General features: G+C 39.1%; 1 protein-coding gene across 1 annotated transcript in view; it reads right to left on the reverse strand.

Annotated features, from left to right (window-relative positions):
* Positions 1–423: 423 nt before the first annotated feature.
* The window catches only part of DAPP1 (dual adaptor of phosphotyrosine and 3-phosphoinositides 1), a 994,374-nt gene continuing 975,344 nt past the window's right edge, over positions 424–19,453 (reverse strand). The window contains exon 9 of the mRNA XM_044061206.1: positions 424–1,204. Coding sequence (XP_043917141.1) covers positions 1,184–1,204 — 21 coding nt within the window. The 3' untranslated portion in view covers positions 424–1,183. The remainder of the gene's footprint in view (positions 1,205–19,453) is intronic.

The raw sequence follows: 19,453 nt of genomic DNA on the forward strand, positions 1-19,453 counted from the left end.
TTCTCAATATTGACATGACCAACCCACAACAGGCAATTAGCCTAAAACATACCATGGAATATCTGTGCTTCTGGGGTACAAGTTGGAGAAAACAGACCATTGAACTTCTGGTTATTTAGATTACTAGGTTTACTAAATGCAAGATGATCCATATCTTCTTTTTATACAATATTGACCATTATACCATATATCTGACTACTGCGGTCGCGTTGTCGCCTTACAGTAAGACATTGTCCTGTTTGATTCTCAGCTGAAGCGTCTTCTGTGTGGAAACATGCGTGAATGGGTGTACCTTCGTTGAAGGTTGTGCGTCAGGCCTGGCAAGTCGGTATGTAAAAATCTACTGCCAATCATTAGCGGACCGGAGTTCCGCTGTGGCGACCCCTAACCGGGAAAAGCCAAAAGATACAACAACATACCATATATCTGACTACACACTTTATTTAAAAGAAAGGTCTGACCAGTAAGATTTTCCTCTGTACACTTGATATCACATGAATAAAAGTGGTGCATTACGTATTTTTCATTGCAAAAGTATGCACTTCTTTCAATAAATACATAAAAAGTTAAGACTTCAGCTTTTAACTGATGGCTATGACACAGCCCTTATAGTATTGCACACAAAGATGATTACATTAACACACAAATACAACAATTAAAATGAATGTACCCTAAACATTTTCAGTATATATCAGTAAACTAGAATGTAATGTATTTTACATTATAAAATGACAACTTATAAGACAATGTCCAGAAGAGGCCAGATCATTCTAACAAAAACACCAGAGATGTACACATCTGAAAGTTAGTCACAAGAGGAATAACATCTAGTACGCCAGGAAAAAATAAGGGTACTTTTTAACTGAAGGAGAAAGCATTTTTTTTACTAAAAATCTATATTGAAAGTCCAGTTAAAACTTTAGTTTGTGAGGACTCTAATTTATCAATTTAATGATACTTTCATAGCATGCCACTTGAGTGTAGCTTTGGAAGGTCATACTGTGAAAGTAATGGTCATTCATATACTTCCTCCTAAAGTTAAGTATGTCACCACAGTGTACAGAACCAGGGCTTGAAATGACCAGTGGGTTCACAGAGAAAGTACCAAGCTAGTCGATATGATACATGTCAGTCTTGTCATGGTGGTAAGGCCATCTCTTCTTCTTGTGTTGAGCTAGTAAGGTCATCTCTTCTTGTTGTGTGACTAAAATGTGACAGAAGAAAAATATTTGTTAGTTCTGTTTTTTTCTCTCTCTCAAGGGTACACATTACAGCTGCAAAAGCACAAAAATGTTTGTTTTACACTGACAGATTTAATTAATATACTAATACATACATTACTTTCTTTTTTTGTAGCCTCTCAGGCCTGCATATGTGGGGTATGCTTTTATAAATGATCTGCCAATAAAAATGTACAATGGTAGAAACTACTCAAAAAATAAAATTAAAAATAAGATAAGCAAGGGTAGCAGTTATTTGCAACAGTGCTTATTAAGTACAAGGTTAGACAAAATATTATGGTCATATTATTTACATCTGCATTTCTATAATGTGTACAATGAACACCAAGGTTTATAAGTCAATATCTGTACAATCTCCAGAGGAAAGTCAGATTTTTATTTTATTTTTATTTATTTAACATTTATTTACCATGAAAGTCCAACTTGGAACAAAGCCAATTTTCAGCGGAGGCCCTGGGAAAAATGTTCCAAAGATAGTTGGGAGGAAGGAGATTGGTATGGAGAATAAAATGCTGGATAATGAATCTCAAGCCTGACCAATAAGGTGCATTTTACAGCAAGGCTGGATCATTGGAAATTGGTATGACAGGTGATGCTACTTGCCAGTGGGCTAATGTCAAACTCCAAACACAGTAAATGACTCCTCTGACAACACTTGGAATCTAGATATTGGAGAGAGGGATTACAGTTCTTGGGTTGGCTGTGTTTCCCAGCACTTCCACCTGCAGCTAAAATATAGGCCACAGACCAGAGGGAAAAACAGATGCCTAGAATTTGCCAAGACTATTCCTATTTCACTTTAGCAGTGTAAAAAACTAATAAAACTATTGAGTTTGATCTCTGTTCTGATTATTTCAATCTCTAATGTTTATGAATATCAGTTGGGTATGACAACCCTGTGCTTCCAAAAGTCAAACATTCCTTTTATGCTGTGCTGATGATGCCATAAGAAGGCAGAAACATGCATGTTCGCAGCTAGAGAGTTTGGCTGAATTGACCTGAAATTGTCCATAAATAGACATAAAAGAAAAATTCATGTTGCCTCTGATAGAAGAGATTTAAAGTATCACGCAGTGGAAAGTCTAGCTTTGTTAGATTTTTCTTTTTGTGTTTTTTAACCTTTTTACTTACTGTTTTAGTTTATTTGGGATATTTTGCAGACACCCTAATGTTTATGGATATCAGTTGGGTACGACAACCCTGTGCTTCCAAAAGTCAAACATTCCTTTTATGCTGTGCTGATGATGCCATAAGAGGGCAGAAACATGCATGTTCGCAGCTAGTGGGTTTGACTGAATTGGCCTGAAATTGTACATAAATAGACTTAAAAGTAAAAGAAAAAGTGATAAGACATTCAGAATTGCCATTTAGCTGAAACACCTGATATCCTTAAAGGGTAATTTGCATACATCTCATGTTGCCTCTGATACAAGAGGTTTAAGGCATTACGCAGTGGAAAGTCCTAGCTTTGCTAGATTTTTCTTTTTGTGTTTTTAGCCAATTAGTTTTCCTGTGTGACCTTTCTTCCTCTTTTATTAAAGGATGAACCATCTCCAACCTCTGAACAGAATGTACTTGACAACCTAGCTGCTGTCCTCCATTGTTCATAGATTGGTACTAGGCTATCAGCCCTAGGGCTTATACAAGCCTAGCCATAACAATTCCCTGGCTATTTCTTCCCACACTACTTACTTCATCTGGATGTGTAGCTACAAGTTGCTCAGGATTTATTTAACTCAGTGCACACCAGGACTTGTCCTCCTGAATGTTTTAGGTTCATAGATTAGTACTAGGCTAACTGCCCTTGCACGCCATTTTAAGCCTAGCCAGTTATCCCTTGTGAGACTCAAACCCTGTACCTTGTGTTTATAAGGCTAACACCTTAACCATTAGGCCATCCTACCAACCCTATGCCTTACGTGGATTGCCACCTTTGTGCAGGACAGTCAGGGTCCCACTCTTACCCAGCATTCCCTTTCAGAACTCTCTTACATCAGGCACATACTTAGATTTTCACTTTACATCAAATCAGCTGTGAGAATAGAGCCCAAAATTAACAGCAGCTAAAGCTCTTTTTAAAATATATTTATTAAATTATCACTTGCGACATAGACAGACATAAAACATTAACATTTTCCTTTATTTCTATTTTTTCCATTTACACACATCATGCATCACATACATTTTCTTGTAACTATTACCAGTCCAACATTACATAAATTCCTGCCTTCCCTTATACTTCACTCCCCCTCCTCCTGTAACATTATTCTGCATGTATTCTTCCCACAAAGTCCATTTACTTCTATGCAATTTGCTCCTTCCCTTTTCTAAAGACCACTCTTCCAGGTCTTTTATTTCTCTTGTAATATTTAGTACTTCAAATACAGTTGGTTTAGACTCTGACTTCCATTTTCTAGTAATTGCTTTTTTGGCTGTAAACAGAACTGAACTTAACAATGCTTTTTTACGTCTATGCAATTTAGGTCCTGTGCCCCAGCTCATTTCCTTACGTGCACCCATTTGCTTGCCCAATATTCCTGAAATAACTATTTTGTAGGTAATTTTTTTTTTTAATTGCCAACTCATTATACTCAAAAACATACGTTTCCAGTTACCTCTTTCTTCCCCATCAAGCCACCAACATTAAGCATCTACCAGAAGAAAAATTCATTGAATCCTGCTTGGGTATAAAAATAGCTGTACAAACACTTCCAAGCAAAAATCCTAAACCTTTTGGACTCTGTTGCATACAAGTTTACATTGTTCCCTTGTAAACTGCTTGCCGAGTCTCTCCTCTCAATCTTTTCTAAGCTCCTCTGATTGATTCTTTTAGTTATCATGCAATATTTTCTATGCCCTACTAATTATCCCATTTTTAAAAACAGCTTCTGTTCCAGATTCAACTAAAAACTCTACCAGAGCAGGTTTTCGCTTAGGATTTCCCTATCCCTTTCTCTTTGCCTATACGCTGATATTAATCCCTGGTGGAGAAGCCAGTCTCTAGCTTGCAGTCCAAACATCTTCTTGGCCCTATTCCACTCTATTACCTTTCCCTTTCTAGTTAATTGCTCCCAATACCATGTTTCCTTTGGCAATTTTCTCCAGTAAATTCTAATTGCTGTCATCCCGATTGGCAAAATCTCTCTTCTCCTTTCCAGTATTGGCTTAGTTCTTGCAGTACTTTCTGCTACTTTATGAATATAATATTATGTACATTTGTAATAATTCACCTTATGGATCTGCATCCAAAATCCCACTTTTTCCTTATGTCTTGAACTTTCCCCATTTCATCATCCTTTTGCACTTGAAATTTTAACTTTCTGCTTATGTTATGTATATGACCCGTAACCGTGTGGCTCTAAAATATCCCTTAAAGTCAGGTAATCATAAGCCACTTTGTTATACTGGAAGGATCAGCTTATCACATTTAACTCTTGCCCTCTTCCCCTCCCAGATAAATTCCTTCAACTCTTTATTAATTATTGTCCGCAACTTCTGCTCTGGTTGATAAAAATATGCCTGACCCATATATAAAACTAAAGGGACTGAAAACATTTTCACAACTTGTATCTTACTATTCATAACCATAAACAAGAGCTTCCACTTTTTGTGTGTTGTATTATCTTTTGTTTACTCTATTCCCACATATCCTTAACTGCCATAACGGAAGCCTTTTTTAATCCACACACCTAAATAGTCCTTTTCGTCTCATCTCTGTTGCAGTATTCCTATACCTCCCTCCTTCTCCCGGCGTTGCTTCTTCGTGGATGATTCTTACCCTACTTCTTAGGCTGGCATTCCTCCTGGGGCAGTCACTTCTGAGGATGGTGCACATGTACGTCACTTTTATGGCCGACGTCCTGTTGCAGTCTGTGTGTGACATACCATGCACCCTACAGTAGTGAAGTATTTTCTATACTAGCTGACGTCGGGTCACCTCCGGCAGGGAACTCCCTCATCTTATGAATATAGCAACAGTTGACTAGAAAGACATCCATTGATTCCACTAATGGGGAAACCCCTCCAGTCCATTCATTCCCAGGGCAAGATTTAGGTATTAGGGAGCAGGCCACTCACCAGATCCTACAGACTATTTTACTGCTATCCTCTTGGCAACTTGTAAGTTCCACAATCACTGCCCTCTTGGAGATACACACATGCTTCTGCTCACTCACAACCTCCTGACAAAGATATACACCACTTGCAGCACAGATAATAGGATCTAAGTGCTACCTCCAAAATCTCCTGCATTCCTGCAGGTATCCCCAATGTAGTAAGCCAAGTTGCTCCCATACCCCAGGATGGGTGAGCTAGCATTGGCCACTCACTTCCATCTTTCCAGACCAGTCCCAACTGTATTGCTTGTTGAACACGGGTCAGCTGGAACACAGTCAAGGCTTTTTCCCTCCGCACCTTGGGGTTGGGGCTCATTTCTTATATAAGTACTTTTGACTTACTGTTGGATTTGTTTCATTTGTACTGACACACATCTGCAAAACCAGACTTTAGTGTTCTAGAAAGAAAATGTGCAGTGCAAATATAACCTTATAAAGTGTATCCATTCACACACTAGATACTTTATAATGCACAATTCTGGTCTCTTCAGTGTAGGTCATGAATTCACAAACAGATATCAATGCAAGTGGCTCACTGCAGAAATGTAACAAGAGTAGTATCATATCCTGTGGACTGCCCACAGAGAGAACGGGTGTATATGTGGTGCTTTTGTAGTAGCTAAGTGACATTGCTGATGTACATGTAACCAAAGTGTGATAAAAGACACAACCCTTTTTTCATGTGGAATGTTATCTTTTTTTCCCTTTAACTTAATGCCTGTCTTTGTAATCAGCTTAAATGACTTGCTTTATTAGAGTGAGAAAGACCGAGGTAAAAAGAAGCTGAGTCAAAGTATCTGAGATCAACACACTGATGAAAAGCTGTGATAAGAAGAAACACAGACTTATAGTAAGACAAACAACAGAAACCACAGCACTACATGACTCAGGGCAGCAGCTGCAACATAGAGACAAACAAGTGATATTTTTCAGGGGATGAGGTTATCACCTAACCCTGTAAAATTTTTCTAAAGAAGGGACCCAAACCAGACTAACAAAATCAGTTATTGCTGTAGTGAAGAGGGAGGATGCTAGCTTACAGCTACATGTATCTGTATTTACAGATAAATCCCATATAACTGAACATGGCACTCTGAGCAAAGTTGTTTCTTCTCTTGCATCTGACACTACCTCTCTAAGCAGAAAACCATGCTCAGACACATCGCTTCAGCAGTTCCAGAAAGTGGTGTTAATGTAACTGACAATCAGGGGGTTGCAATGAGGCTACATATCTGTATGGAATCAGGGCAGTGATGCTTCCTTCCGTGGCTCACAGCCGGCCTTAGGCATAGGCGAACTAGGCGACCGGCTAGGGTGCTATACAGACCAGCCTAGTAAAGGGCGCAGTTTGTGTTCATTTATTTATTTATTTTAAATAATTTACTTTTCTTATTATGCAAATGCATAATACGAAAGTACATTAATTAAAATGAATAAATAAACCATAGGGCGCCGCGTGCCGGATGACAGGGAGTGGCGAGTGCCCTCCCACTTTTATACGTACAGCGTGACCAGGAGGCTTAAAAAAAAAAAAAAAAAAATCTCGTTCCACCCAGTACCTTTAAGAAGTACATGCGCGTCATAAGCATGCACACAGACACACGACACTGATGTAAAGACGTTCTATGGTGGCGCGCAAAAATTAAACAAGCACTTTAAGAGAGGGATTAATTCTGTGTGTGTGTGTGTGTGTGTGTGTGTGTGTGTGTGTGTGTGTGTGTGTGTGTGGGCATTTTGTTTAAAAAGAAGGTAAGTGTATTCGTGTGTGTGTTTCTGTAGTTTAAACTGGGTTTCTGTATGTGAGAGAAAGTATGTCTGTATGAATGTGTATGGAATTTGCAAGCACTGGTGTGGGAATCTTCTATTTTTTCCTGGTATATTTTTTGTAAATATTTGATGGTGTTGGAAGGAGATTTGTTTTAAAATGCATACTGGTTATTTTGCGTGTTTCTTCATGTTTAATAAGTTTATTGATTGCGGGTAAAAGTACATTTTTTATGGCATATGTAGGCCGTGGTTTCTACAAAGCAAGGAAGATAGTATGATCTTTATTATTATCCTTTTGTACGTGTAATTTATTTCTCTTGGAAAAGCAGATGCTTAGATGTGCAAGTATGCACGATAACTGAATTTTATACTTGCACGCACGTTTGCAGTATCAACACTCCCTTTTCCATTCCAGAGAGCAGGCGATAGTGTTCACATGTGTGTTCCTAGGGCATTTTTTTTCTTGATACTGCCGTGATTAGCTTTATGTTATTGAATGTGGGCATTTACTTGAAATATGTGCACACTGCATTGGTAGTATAAGGAGACGAAGTCTAACAAGGGAGTATGTAAATAGGATATCTGTTGTGCTGTGTTTCGATTGAGGAATAGTTTGCCTTCTCTAGCTTTCTATGGCTTTTGGGGTAGCAGTGCATATTATTATTTTAATTACAGGGTTCTGTGATTAGTTGTAGGATATGTGTCTGTGTTTAGTGCATTTTGTGAACTGATTGTATGCTCTCTCTGGACATAAAATATAAAGATTTCACTGCACTGCAAAACAATTGCGCTGTATCAGAACAAAACACACAAAGCCGTATCATCTGAATGTGTTATCCTAGATCAGGCGTTTTTTGAATGGTGCCACAGTCAGACACCTTTATGGATGTGTGCAGTAGGATCACTGTTTAATAATTTTTACAATTGGTTATCCTTTTTGTGAACCGTAGTAACCCGCTTTATGCAGTAGTAACTCATTGTCTAATTTAATTTATGTCTTAATGTTTTCGCACTTTTCAGTATTTTTGTGTGAGAACTGGATCTTGACATTGCTTTGTCTGCATTGTATTTTTTTCCCTTCTTTTTGTACCACCTGTTGCAACTACAAGAAAGACACAGTCAAGCTGGAGTCTAAACTGAGTAATACTTTATATTTTTTGTAGTGGAGGCCCATGGGGTATGTGCAAGTTACCTCTTAAGGAGACACTAGTGTTTCAACTAAAAGTATACAAGTATGTTCGGGCCAATAAATCAAAACTTCCCACTGACAGGTTGCAAAACATTGACTTTTAAGCTCTGTGTTTGTAATAAAGTGTAGTCAGACAATTTAAAAGCCTGACCAGGTCAGAATCCTGGCATGTCTACAGCTAATGGGGTTTGGTTTTATTTGCTTGAATGTACTCAAACTGACTTAATTCAGTGGGCATTCACTGGTCATGTACTAAAACACTTATGTCCTTAAGAGGCCATTTGCAAATGTCTCATGAGCCTCCACTATAGCACAGGTTTAAGGTATAGTGGAGACTAGCTTGGCTAGGTTATTTGTGATTGTTTTTGGGTGAATGATGGTTAAAATTATGCACAAGTATGTCACAACCACCTTGATAATTAATATTGGTAAATTTACAAGATGGGCAGCCCACTAACGTTCATCCTTCTGTAACCCATAAAAGTGTGTTATCCTTTCAAAAGGTGTCATTTGCATATAGGTTTACTGTCCTGCATCCGTTACGTATAAAGAGAAGTGGCAGAGCATGTTACTGCTGGAATCTATAGCTAAGAGTAACTGTTTACCTCCCTGGACTACATGAAGAGAGACATGGAGGAGCTCTCCGATCTTGTAGCCCAGGCAGGTATGACCCTAGCCCTCAGTAGCATCCTGCCATCACCTTGAATGATACCACAGTACAAGGACAAAATGATTGACTTCAATATTTGGCTAAGCTTCTGGTGTCACTCTAAGGGGATCCAGTATCTGTCTGCCTAGGATGACATGATTGACAGACCATGATGCTTTGTAAGAGATGGCCTGCACCTGTCGCCCTTGGGATTCCGGATACTGGCTAAGGCTCTTGCCACCCCTATAGTGCCTTTTTTTAGTCATGGTTCAAATGACAAATTTACCACAATAACAGGTGCAAGCAAGCAAAATCTGAGGGTAATGCTACTCAATGCTAGAAGTCCAAACCTCAAAATGCACTCACTCGAGGTACTCCTTAAAATGGAGAACATCGACATCTGTGCAGTGACTGGTTCAAGGCTCCAGAGAGCACCCCTGCATTACCAGGCTATAATTCATACCACAACTTTCAGCCACCTAACCTGGACCGAAACACTAAAGGTGGAGGCATGTCCATATTCATTTAGGATATCCACACCTCCAGGCTAGTTGCTCAGCATAAGGCATCCGAGATTATCCAAGTGCACTAAGTCTGGGCAAGACCGCAATCCAAACTGTAGCTTGCTACAGATCCCCCACACCTTGCCCCAGGATTCCCACTCCTCTTTTCTTGATACACTGGAAAATATTAGGGTACAACTTAACACCCTAATAATGGGCGATTTTAACTACCCCACCATTAACTGGGAAAACTACTCATGTACCAACTCTTTTGCTCAACGTTTTCTGGAATTCATAAATTCCAATGCCTTCGATCAACTTATCCACACTGCCACCAGGGGCAGCAATATCCTAGACCTGGTCATCCGACCACAAGCTAATCACCCTAGACATCCACATCCCACCCACCCCCCCCCCCCATTAGGGAAACCACCATAAAAAATTTCTCCAAAGCCAACTTCACTCTTCTTAAGACAGAAGTGGCAAACTTCACGACACCCATGTAGACGACACCCATGCAGACGGACAATAGAGGTACAAGTGCTGAATCCTACACAAATGCACTTTATAAGCACTTACATGAGCGCATGGATCATGCGATCCATAACAGAACCAAGATGCTGTCCTCCAAGAAAAGGAAGTGAATCTGCTGGTCCCCTGCCATAAACAAACTCTACAACAGAAGAAAGAAACTGCTGCAAAAGAGAGTAAAATCCCATGATTGGATGAACTCCCTGGTCAGTCTCAGTAAGAAGCTGAGATCCCTCATAAAATCTTCCAAAGCTAGTTACGAAAACAAAATCATCACTGTTTCTAAAGACAACCAAAAAGCATTCTATAGTTATGTCAAGAATCTCAATGGTAACACTCAGATCTGCTCTGAGTTACAGTGCAATGGCACTAAATATATAGAAACAACTGATTGCCAACATCCTGGCAGATAGGTTCAGTGCTAACTTTACCCCCTAAAGGGCTGCAGTTTAACTACATTACAAGGTATCTTGTTCTTCCTATGCATTTAAATAATTTAAGAAAATGACTGGATGGCTTTCTTGGGGAATGACCCAGTGGGTGTGGCTCAAATAGGGGTGTTTCATGAGTGTAGTGTGGGTGGGGCTTAAGGGGCGCCGGAGCATTACTTCGCCTAGGGCACCATTTCGGCTAAGGCCGGCCCTGCCGTGGCTATCACATAAAATATGTTACATCTTCCAAGCTTCTAAATAAAGATGTCAGTTTTTAGATTTTTTTTACCTAGCCAGACCAGTCACACAGAACTTATAGATGCATTTGCAAACTCTCTGTTTCAGTGGATATCTATAGCAAAGGAAGACAAAGATAAGCAATCATCTATGGCTGAAAAGGGTCAGTTGAACAGTCCAGCAACCTGGATAACAAATAACTAAATGACTAAACTTTGCCATCAGTTTCACCAAATGTATAATCAAAACTGCTGTGTCCAAAATGTTGATGTTTTACATAGCATTGTTCATGATGCAGAGACGCAATGTAAGCATTAACTAGATAAATGTAAGGCAGTAACATATTGCCCTACAAGCTATAAGCCATTGATATCATTTAAGTCTTATTTTCATTCCAGAACTTTGGGATCAGGACCAGAAATCAAAACCTTTCTTTACAAAGTACTAATTGTGGTCTTGCAATAACTCAACAGTAATTCACAAGTGATATTATATTGCATCAGTCTGACCTATCAAGCAAGAGAATAATTAAATTACAATTGCTGTACATTTTTTAAACAGGTTCATATGCATAACAGGCTAACAACCACTGGGGTCTTTAAAAGACAACCATCCTAAATGTGCCCAGCAATTTTATGTGCTGGCCTTTAAGTCTAGCCAGGTTTCCCAAATGTATCCTACAAGTTTATGTGCCTTAGAGGTTATTTTGGAAGCGAGGGCAGGATTTACAAGCCTCTGTCCATTAGAGAGATAGGTACTTGCCCCAGGGTATATTTCTTTAATTTTTTTTTTTTGGTTTTAAAAAGTAAATAAACAAATCAATTACAAAACAAATATAACTATTTACACAGGTCCACAGCTGATCAGTATCAAAGTTATACATCAGCAACAATTAATATTTTTCAAGCATGTCTAAGTTTAAGCCAAGATGCATATGAATGTGTAATATTAGAAGTTCTCATCTTTATAGTATGCAATTCACTACTGCAAACAATTTTTGCCATACTAATAAATTCAACACTAGAGGGAGTAACTTTACTTTTCCAATTTTTAGTAATTACTTTTCTGGCTATAGCAAGAATAAACAGTTGGGTTGTTGGAGTTCTCAGGAATCAGAGTATTAAATGAAACAAAAGATTTGGACATATTACATCTATCTGACCATATAGCTTGAATAAAGGTATTAATTTATTTCCAAAAAGGGGAGATGACTTCACGTTCATATACAATATGCATCCACTCAGCTATTATTTCAGAATCACATCTGGGGTATACGTCTGATTCCCAGCCACTGGTCCAAGTTTCTGTTGAACAGGGTTGTGGAAGAGCTCTGCTTCACATGGATGGGAAGCCTGTTCCAAAGAAGGGGACTTGTCTGAGACACATACCTGTCCCTCCAGCATGTCCTATTTATGTTGCAAGCTAAGATTAAATCCCTAGATCAAGTAATTCTGAGGCTATTCATTTTGTGGTTATGCAAAAGATCCATCAGAGTGGGATCCAATGATTCCTTGTATGCCAGGCATCGATCACCTCTCAAAAATCAGTAAGAAACAGAATACAGAAATAGGGCTTTGAGGTGATTTGCATTTGACATGCTGTTTACATCTTGTATTCCTTTTAGTAAAGAGTCTCTGTGGGCATTCCAGTTGTTCCATGTGCCTCGTCAGGTACATACTGAAAGAGGCACTGTAATCAATAATGGCTCTAAGGGCCCAATACAGTGGAACAATGACTTCCTTGCACCCAGATGCCATGCCCTTGCTTATAATTTGAGCAAAATAGAATAATTTCCTTACTACCTTAGATACATGTTTGTTGAAACCCAGGTTGCTATCTACATATGTACCCAAACCCCTGATTACTTGTTCTGGTCATAGTGGTATGTTATCAATGAAGTAACTTCCTCTAATGTCTGACTTCCCAAGGAGTATTATTATGCATTTCTTGGCACTGAGTTTTAAGCTGTGGCTTTGGCACCAGTCATTGGTCTGTTAGTCCTTACTGTAGGATGTTAGTGTATTTTGTAGATTCTACATTTGCTCTTAGTCTGCAATCATCTGTAAACTTGATCAGCCAATGGACTTGACATTGGCTTTGACTTTTGAGAAGTAGATGTCAACAAGGAACAGATCCAGCACAAAGCCCTGAGGGATTCCAACTAGCGACTGGCCTCTTCATAGAGGTGGTCTCCCCTATTCTAATTTCCAGGGTCCTATTTGAGAGGCAGATGGCTATTCAGCACTTAACATAGGGGTTTACACTTATATCCATGAGTCTACTTACAAAGTTCGAGTGGGGTATTTTATCAAATGCCTTAGCCAGGTCAAGATAGGCAATATGCACCATTCTGACCTCATCCGTTGCCTTGGGGATCCTCTCAAAGAAGTCCACCAGGCTGAGTAAGGTTGATCTGCCCTTGACAAAGTCAAACTGGGTTTGATCCAGTTTTTGAAGGTTTTTCTATGTCATTATTAATCTGTTCCATGGGTCTGTAGTTTCTAGGGTCAGTTGATGGGCCACCCTTCTGTCCATTCACATGGCACAAAGCCTGTCTCAGGGCAATGGGTAAACAGTGACTCCATTGGCCCTGACAGGTCATATTTCAAGTTAAGAGGTATTCTGTGGGATATTATTGGGGCCCATTTATGCTGTATTTTTGGCCTTAGAGAGCACATCTAGGACCTCTTCCCTGATATCTGTGGTGTATGTTTGCTGGCATTTTCTTGGGGGGAGGGGGGAGTGAGAGAGGGGGATAAAAATGGAGCTAAATGTGTTGGTCAGCAGGTTTGTTGTATCTTCTGGCTCCATGTGCACACTGTTGGGTGCTGCCTTTAAAGTTTTAGATAAAGCTAAAGAAAGTCTTGTGGTTAGCCTTTGACTGGGAGGCTATATTCACCACAAGCCTGACTTTAGTAGACAATCTTCCATCTTAGTTTGCTTGTTTAGATTGATGAGTGTTTTTATCAAGCTGGGCATAGCACTTCTTAATCTTGGCTATGACTTTTTTCCTTTGGTTGTACAACCTGTTTAATGTTTGGATTCCACCACTGTGGTTTGTTTTTTGAATTAATTCCTTGCTTATTTCTGGTGGGCACAGATTTCTTTATGCATTCATTGACATTATTGTACATTGTTTTTGTGAACAATTCTGCATAAGTTGCTGTGTTTTCAGGGTTTGGGAAGCTTGAAACTTTGACAGGCTATAATTTAATAGTAGGAAGTTTGCCTTTGAATAGTTCCTAAATGTTACAAGGTAAGCTAGTGTCAAAGATATGATTATTATTATAAAAGACATAACTCTGTGGCCTGACCTTACCAGAGAGGACACTCCAGTAAGGAGAGTACAACATTCTACTATGTTTGTGAGTACCAGGGCCAAGTATGTTTTCACCTGTAGTGGGCATATGGACCATCTTGTTGAGGGTGCTTGTGTTTACAAAGTCCAGGAATCTCTGGGTCTGTAAGTGTGGGGTGGTGTAAGTATCACAGTTTTTAGTGGGATAATTGAAGTCACTCATGAATATGGTTATTGGGTTTAATGGTGAGCTATGGGTTTCTTGGATTACAAAGGGTGACGTACAGCTTTTCAAGGATATTATATGGGACTTTGCTCATGGAAATCTGGACATGGGGAGCTCAAGTGAATTATCCTGTTTGACTAGTTTTAAGATGAGTTAGTTGTTGATATGGATTGAGACATCTCCACTTTTATCTCTGGAAAACAAAATGACAGCACAACGGGTAAAAGTGCCTTGAAATAGTTTTCAAATTAAACTTATTTACTAATGTAAGGAAGTTACTGCAAAACAATATAAAGAACTGTTATACTGTACTGAACCCATTTTGGAAGGAGAAAATGAATTAAAACCTCTAAACTTTAAGAAATATGTAATATGAGAATATCAAAGCAAGAGAGGAAAAGTCTCAATATCAACAGGTTAAATGGGACATTGTTGTGGAAATATTTTAATATTCCTGCTAACCAAAACATCAATATAAAGCTATACATTTCTTCTTAGTGAAAGGGGAGGAGTACCAAGATATTATAACTTACTATTATTGTACTTTTAGAATTAAAAATTATCCTCCAAATACTGAAGAACATAACTATGGTGTTACAATAAATTTCCACTATCAGAACCATGAACATTTCAATAAAACTGTGATCTATTACTTCTAACTTGATATTTAACCGAATTTCAGTTTGACATCATGAGTCATAGGTCTTCCAAGATGGCTGCACACTGAGCAAAATTTTGATTTATGGGCTAGTAATTACATTGCCTGGACATCAGCGAAGAAGAAATTTGGAGAACATGGAAGAAAATCATCCAGAAAAGGTGAAGAAAAAAAACTGTCTGGGAGACTCCTGTAGCTGTTCAGCAAAAAGCAGTTCAAGCTCAAACTTTGGTACATGACATGGCTTGCAGTAATTTAGAGGAAAAATGAATAGAATGTTCTCAGAGGTGTATAAAATATTTAATGATTATTAATTTGTCTTTGTTGACAAGGAAAAGTCTGACTGGGTAAAACCCATTTTCAGTGGAAGCCCTAGGAGAAAAGCTCCATATTTAAGTTACACATGAGGTACATTTAAAATTGCAGGGTAAAATACCTGCACCTGAGCTTATTACATGACATTTAAGTATTTCTTACATGAACGTAGCATTTTAACACAAAAAAGGCAAGAGAAATTAACATAAATTGGCTAATAATTAAAAAGAAAAAAGAATTTATGTACTCACCATAGCGTTCCATGTTTGTTGTCCATAATCTCGTCTTCATTCTTGATGGTTGGGTTCGGAATTAAGCATCGGTTCCAACTCGGCCACATACTAAACTCGAGAGCTTTCACTGACTCAAGGCTACACCATATCTCAAGATGCCTAGCGACTGTTACCCAAATCTTGTTTGAGAGGAACTAATCACTAGACTATGCAACCCAGTAAAACAACAACAAATCCTCTGCCCATAATTCCTAAGGCAGGAAGGGAATCAGGAACTTACAGCCAATTTCAGAAATTCCTCTCGATCCTCCAGGAAGGAGGGTGGGATGCAAGAATGAAGGTGAGATTATCAACAAACATGGAACATTATGGTGAGTACATAACTTCTTTATGTTATGTTGTCCTATCTCGCCTTCATTCTTGATGGCTGGGACAGCTTCCCCAGCACTTTCTTTCTAGGGTGGCTCAAGGGAATAAACTCTTCAGAGCAGTGGAACCAAAGGATGCCCTGTTCCAGGAGGCCACATCTACTTTGTAATGAGTGATAAAGGTATAAGTGTTAACCCATGTAGCTGCAGCACAAATTGAGTCCAGAGAGAGCCCAGCTTGAAAAGCAGTGGAAGTCGACATCGCTCTATTTGAATGACCTCTAATTTTTCCTGGCAGCTGTTTATGTTGAGAGTTATATTCATAAGTAATGGTGTCTAAGTCATTTTGATAAAGTAACTTTTGAAACTGAAGTTCCTTTTCTGTTTTCTGAGAATGAAACAAACAGTTGGTCAGATTTTCTAAATTCCTTTGTCTTATGTAAGTAAAAACATAACTGCCTATGGACATCCATTTGGTGCAGCTTGTATTCTGCCTTGTTGCCATAATTGGGGAAAAATACAGGTAGCTCAATAGACTGACTTAAATTGGCCTCAGAACATACTTTTGACAGACAGGAAGGATTTGTCCTGGGAAAGACACTGTCTTTGTGGAAAATCAAATAGGGAGGATGGATAAACGGAGCTTCCAGTTCTGAAACCCTCCTAGCGGAAGTAATGGCTGTTAAAAAAATTGTCTTTCATGATAAGAACTGTAGTGGGCAAAAGGAAGCTGGTTCGAATGGAGGGAGAATTAAAGAAGATAACACCAAATTGAGGTCCCAAGGAGGTGGAGATTCTGTTATGGGAGGTCTTATAAGGAATGTACCCCTCATAAAGGCTTTGCATAATCTGTGGGACATTATACTGGATCTCATGTCTCCTATGTGGTAGTCTGATATGGCAGCTAGTTGTACTCGTTCTGTGGCTGCTGCTGCACCCCAATTAAAGGTTTCTGTTAAAAATTCGAGGATTGCAGATATAGGGGCTATAAAGGGGTTTATATGTTTTTTTTGTCAGCCCAACAAGAAAATCTCTTCCATTTACTTGCATAAAGTTTCCTAGTTGTATTCTTGTGCAACGAAACCAGAATGTGTCGCACTGCCGGGTACAGTTCTGGAAGCCTGGCTAAGGTGGGAAGTGGAGTAACCAGGCTGTCAGTTTGAGGCTTTGAAGTGAGGGGTGGGGTGTTCCTGACTGCTGAGAGAGTAGATCTGGCACTGGGTCCAGGATCCAAGGCTCCTCCTGAAGATGGGGCCATACAAAAAGGAACCATAGCTGACGACGCCAGTACAGAGCGATGAGAATTAGCTTGTAACTCAACGATTTGGCTTTCTAAAGAACTCTGGGTATTAATGAAATCGGGGGAAAGTATAAAGAAGACCTGGGGGCCAATTGTGCACAAGTGCATCCCTTGGTGACTCCCCCAGAGGGGGGATTAGGGCAAAGAAGCCGCTGAATTTGGAGTTCATGGATGTGGCAAAAAGGTCGCAGCAAGGCTGGCCCCACTTGTGAAAAATTTGGTTCGCAATTTCTTGTTTCAGAGACCACTTGTCAGGCATAAGAATTGCCCTGGTTAATTTGTCCACTATCATGTTGGATTTCCCCGGGATGTGCACTGCAGTCAGAAAACGTTGAGAAGAAATTGCTTATTACCATATTCTGAGCCTCTCGACAGAGGGAGTAGGATCTGGTTCCATTTTGTTTGTTGATGTACCACACCAAAGACATATTGTCTGTTTGTATTGCAATCGTACCTATTGGAAGGGAGCTCTGGAAAGCCTGCAATGCCAGAAGCACCGTTCTCATCTCTAGGACACTGATGTGCAAGTGGTACTCATGTTCTTGCCAAGTCCCTTGGACAGTCTGTCCCAGATAATGCCCCCCACCCTATCTGGGAAGCATCTGTGATTACTGTAGCTAATGGTTGGGGGGGAACAAATGGTCTGCTTATCGTTACTTGCGTGGACTGAAGCCACCATTGTAGGTCCCTCTTGCGGGTGTTCATAATGAGAATCTTGTGTGACATGGGTAACTCCTGCATGGAAGTCAAAAAACACAGGCCAGCACTATAATGTGGTTGACAAAACCTATTTATTCCATAATAAAAAAAAAAAAAAAGGGTAGGCACACAAAGCCCTGACCCCACAATAATAATCACAAACTGGTTTTGGCTATAAAAGCCTTCTTCAGTGCAGCAAAAACAAATACATGTAAGCACATCCTGTTAATAAATACACTTCATTAATTGGTTCTGGTTACCTATTGGATAATTACTGGATAATTACAATTGATCATTCAAACCAGGTTGAAAAAGCCCACCCAGTTTGATAATCCTACTAAAACCTCCTGATGTCCACCACAGCAGTAAAACTTAATAGTAAAATCAAAACTTTAATAAAAATAATATAACATAAAATAAGCAGTCCTCAGTCTTCCGATAAGTGTTTTCGGCAAATAAGCCTTCCTCAGATCGTATAAAAAGGACTGTTCAGGTTTTGTATTTATAAGGCATCACAGCCATTCCTCATTTAGTTCTCTGACATGCCCTTGTTGCAAACCAAAACCACTTATCGGAAGACTGAGGACTGCTTATTTTATGTTATATTATGTTTATTAAAGTTTTGATTTTACTATTAAGTTTTACTGCCGTGGTGGACATCAGGAGTTTTTAGTAGTGTTTGGCTTTTCTCTTCCTCATTGGTGTTCTTCACAGTGTAAGAAAGTTTTTTACCAGTTTGATAATCCATTTTTTCTCCTTTTGATTTAAGATCGTGTGCCAACTAGATTTATTAATCCTGCCACCAAATATTTTGTCAATAACAGTAAACCTGTAAGAGTCAGGGATATGTTTGAGTGTGTGTTTATACAGAGCATTGGACATTCTTTTATTACTTATATCACTCATATCTTCGCCAGTTCGTAGTCGTAAGGGTCTTGAAGTCTGTCCAATGTAAAAGGCAGAACATGTATGTGTAACTAAATAGATCACCCAATCTGACCCACAATTGGCTAGGAATTTAATATCATAAACAGATGCAGAAATTTTACTGGTGAATTGTTTCATTCTGTTAACCCTAATACAATGTGTACAGTGCCCACAAGGAACACAACCAACTAATACCTCCCCTGTCATGGTACATTCATGTAATATCCTGTGGGAACCTTGAATATGTTTGTAATGGCTGAAATGTGAACCTAGTGTCGTGCCCCGACAGAACGAGAAGAGGCATCTGTCCTCAAGAATTTCTGATAACCTGTTATCTGAAAGTAAAATATTTCAGTGTCTGTTAATAATATCCATGAATACCCCTGTGTTCCATCCATAAGTAGTGATCAACCTCAGATCTGATTTATTACCCAATCTATGTTCCCTATATTGTAACAAATCATTTCTATTTTGATTAGAAGCCCAGTTGCTAGCAGTGTAAATATCACCATCCTTATAGCCTCTGTTTTTGAGTCTTCATACCATATCCTTCCTATAGTGTTCATATGTTCATATGTATCCAGATTAGATCATGCCCTTTTAATTCAGAGGAATTGAGACTTGGGGATGTTCCTGATGATATGCTGGGGGTGAAAACTGGACACATGAAGTAAGGAATTATATTTGGGATATTTCCTAAAAAATTCACTTTCTAATGTGTTGTCCACCTTCCTAGTAATCAAAACATCCAAAAAAGTAAATGTTA

Source organism: Protopterus annectens, chromosome 2.part0 (assembly GCF_019279795.1).
Source record: "Protopterus annectens isolate FY-2018-M chromosome 2.part0, PAN1.0, whole genome shotgun sequence".
Classification (NCBI taxonomy): domain Eukaryota; kingdom Metazoa; phylum Chordata; order Ceratodontiformes; family Protopteridae; genus Protopterus; species Protopterus annectens.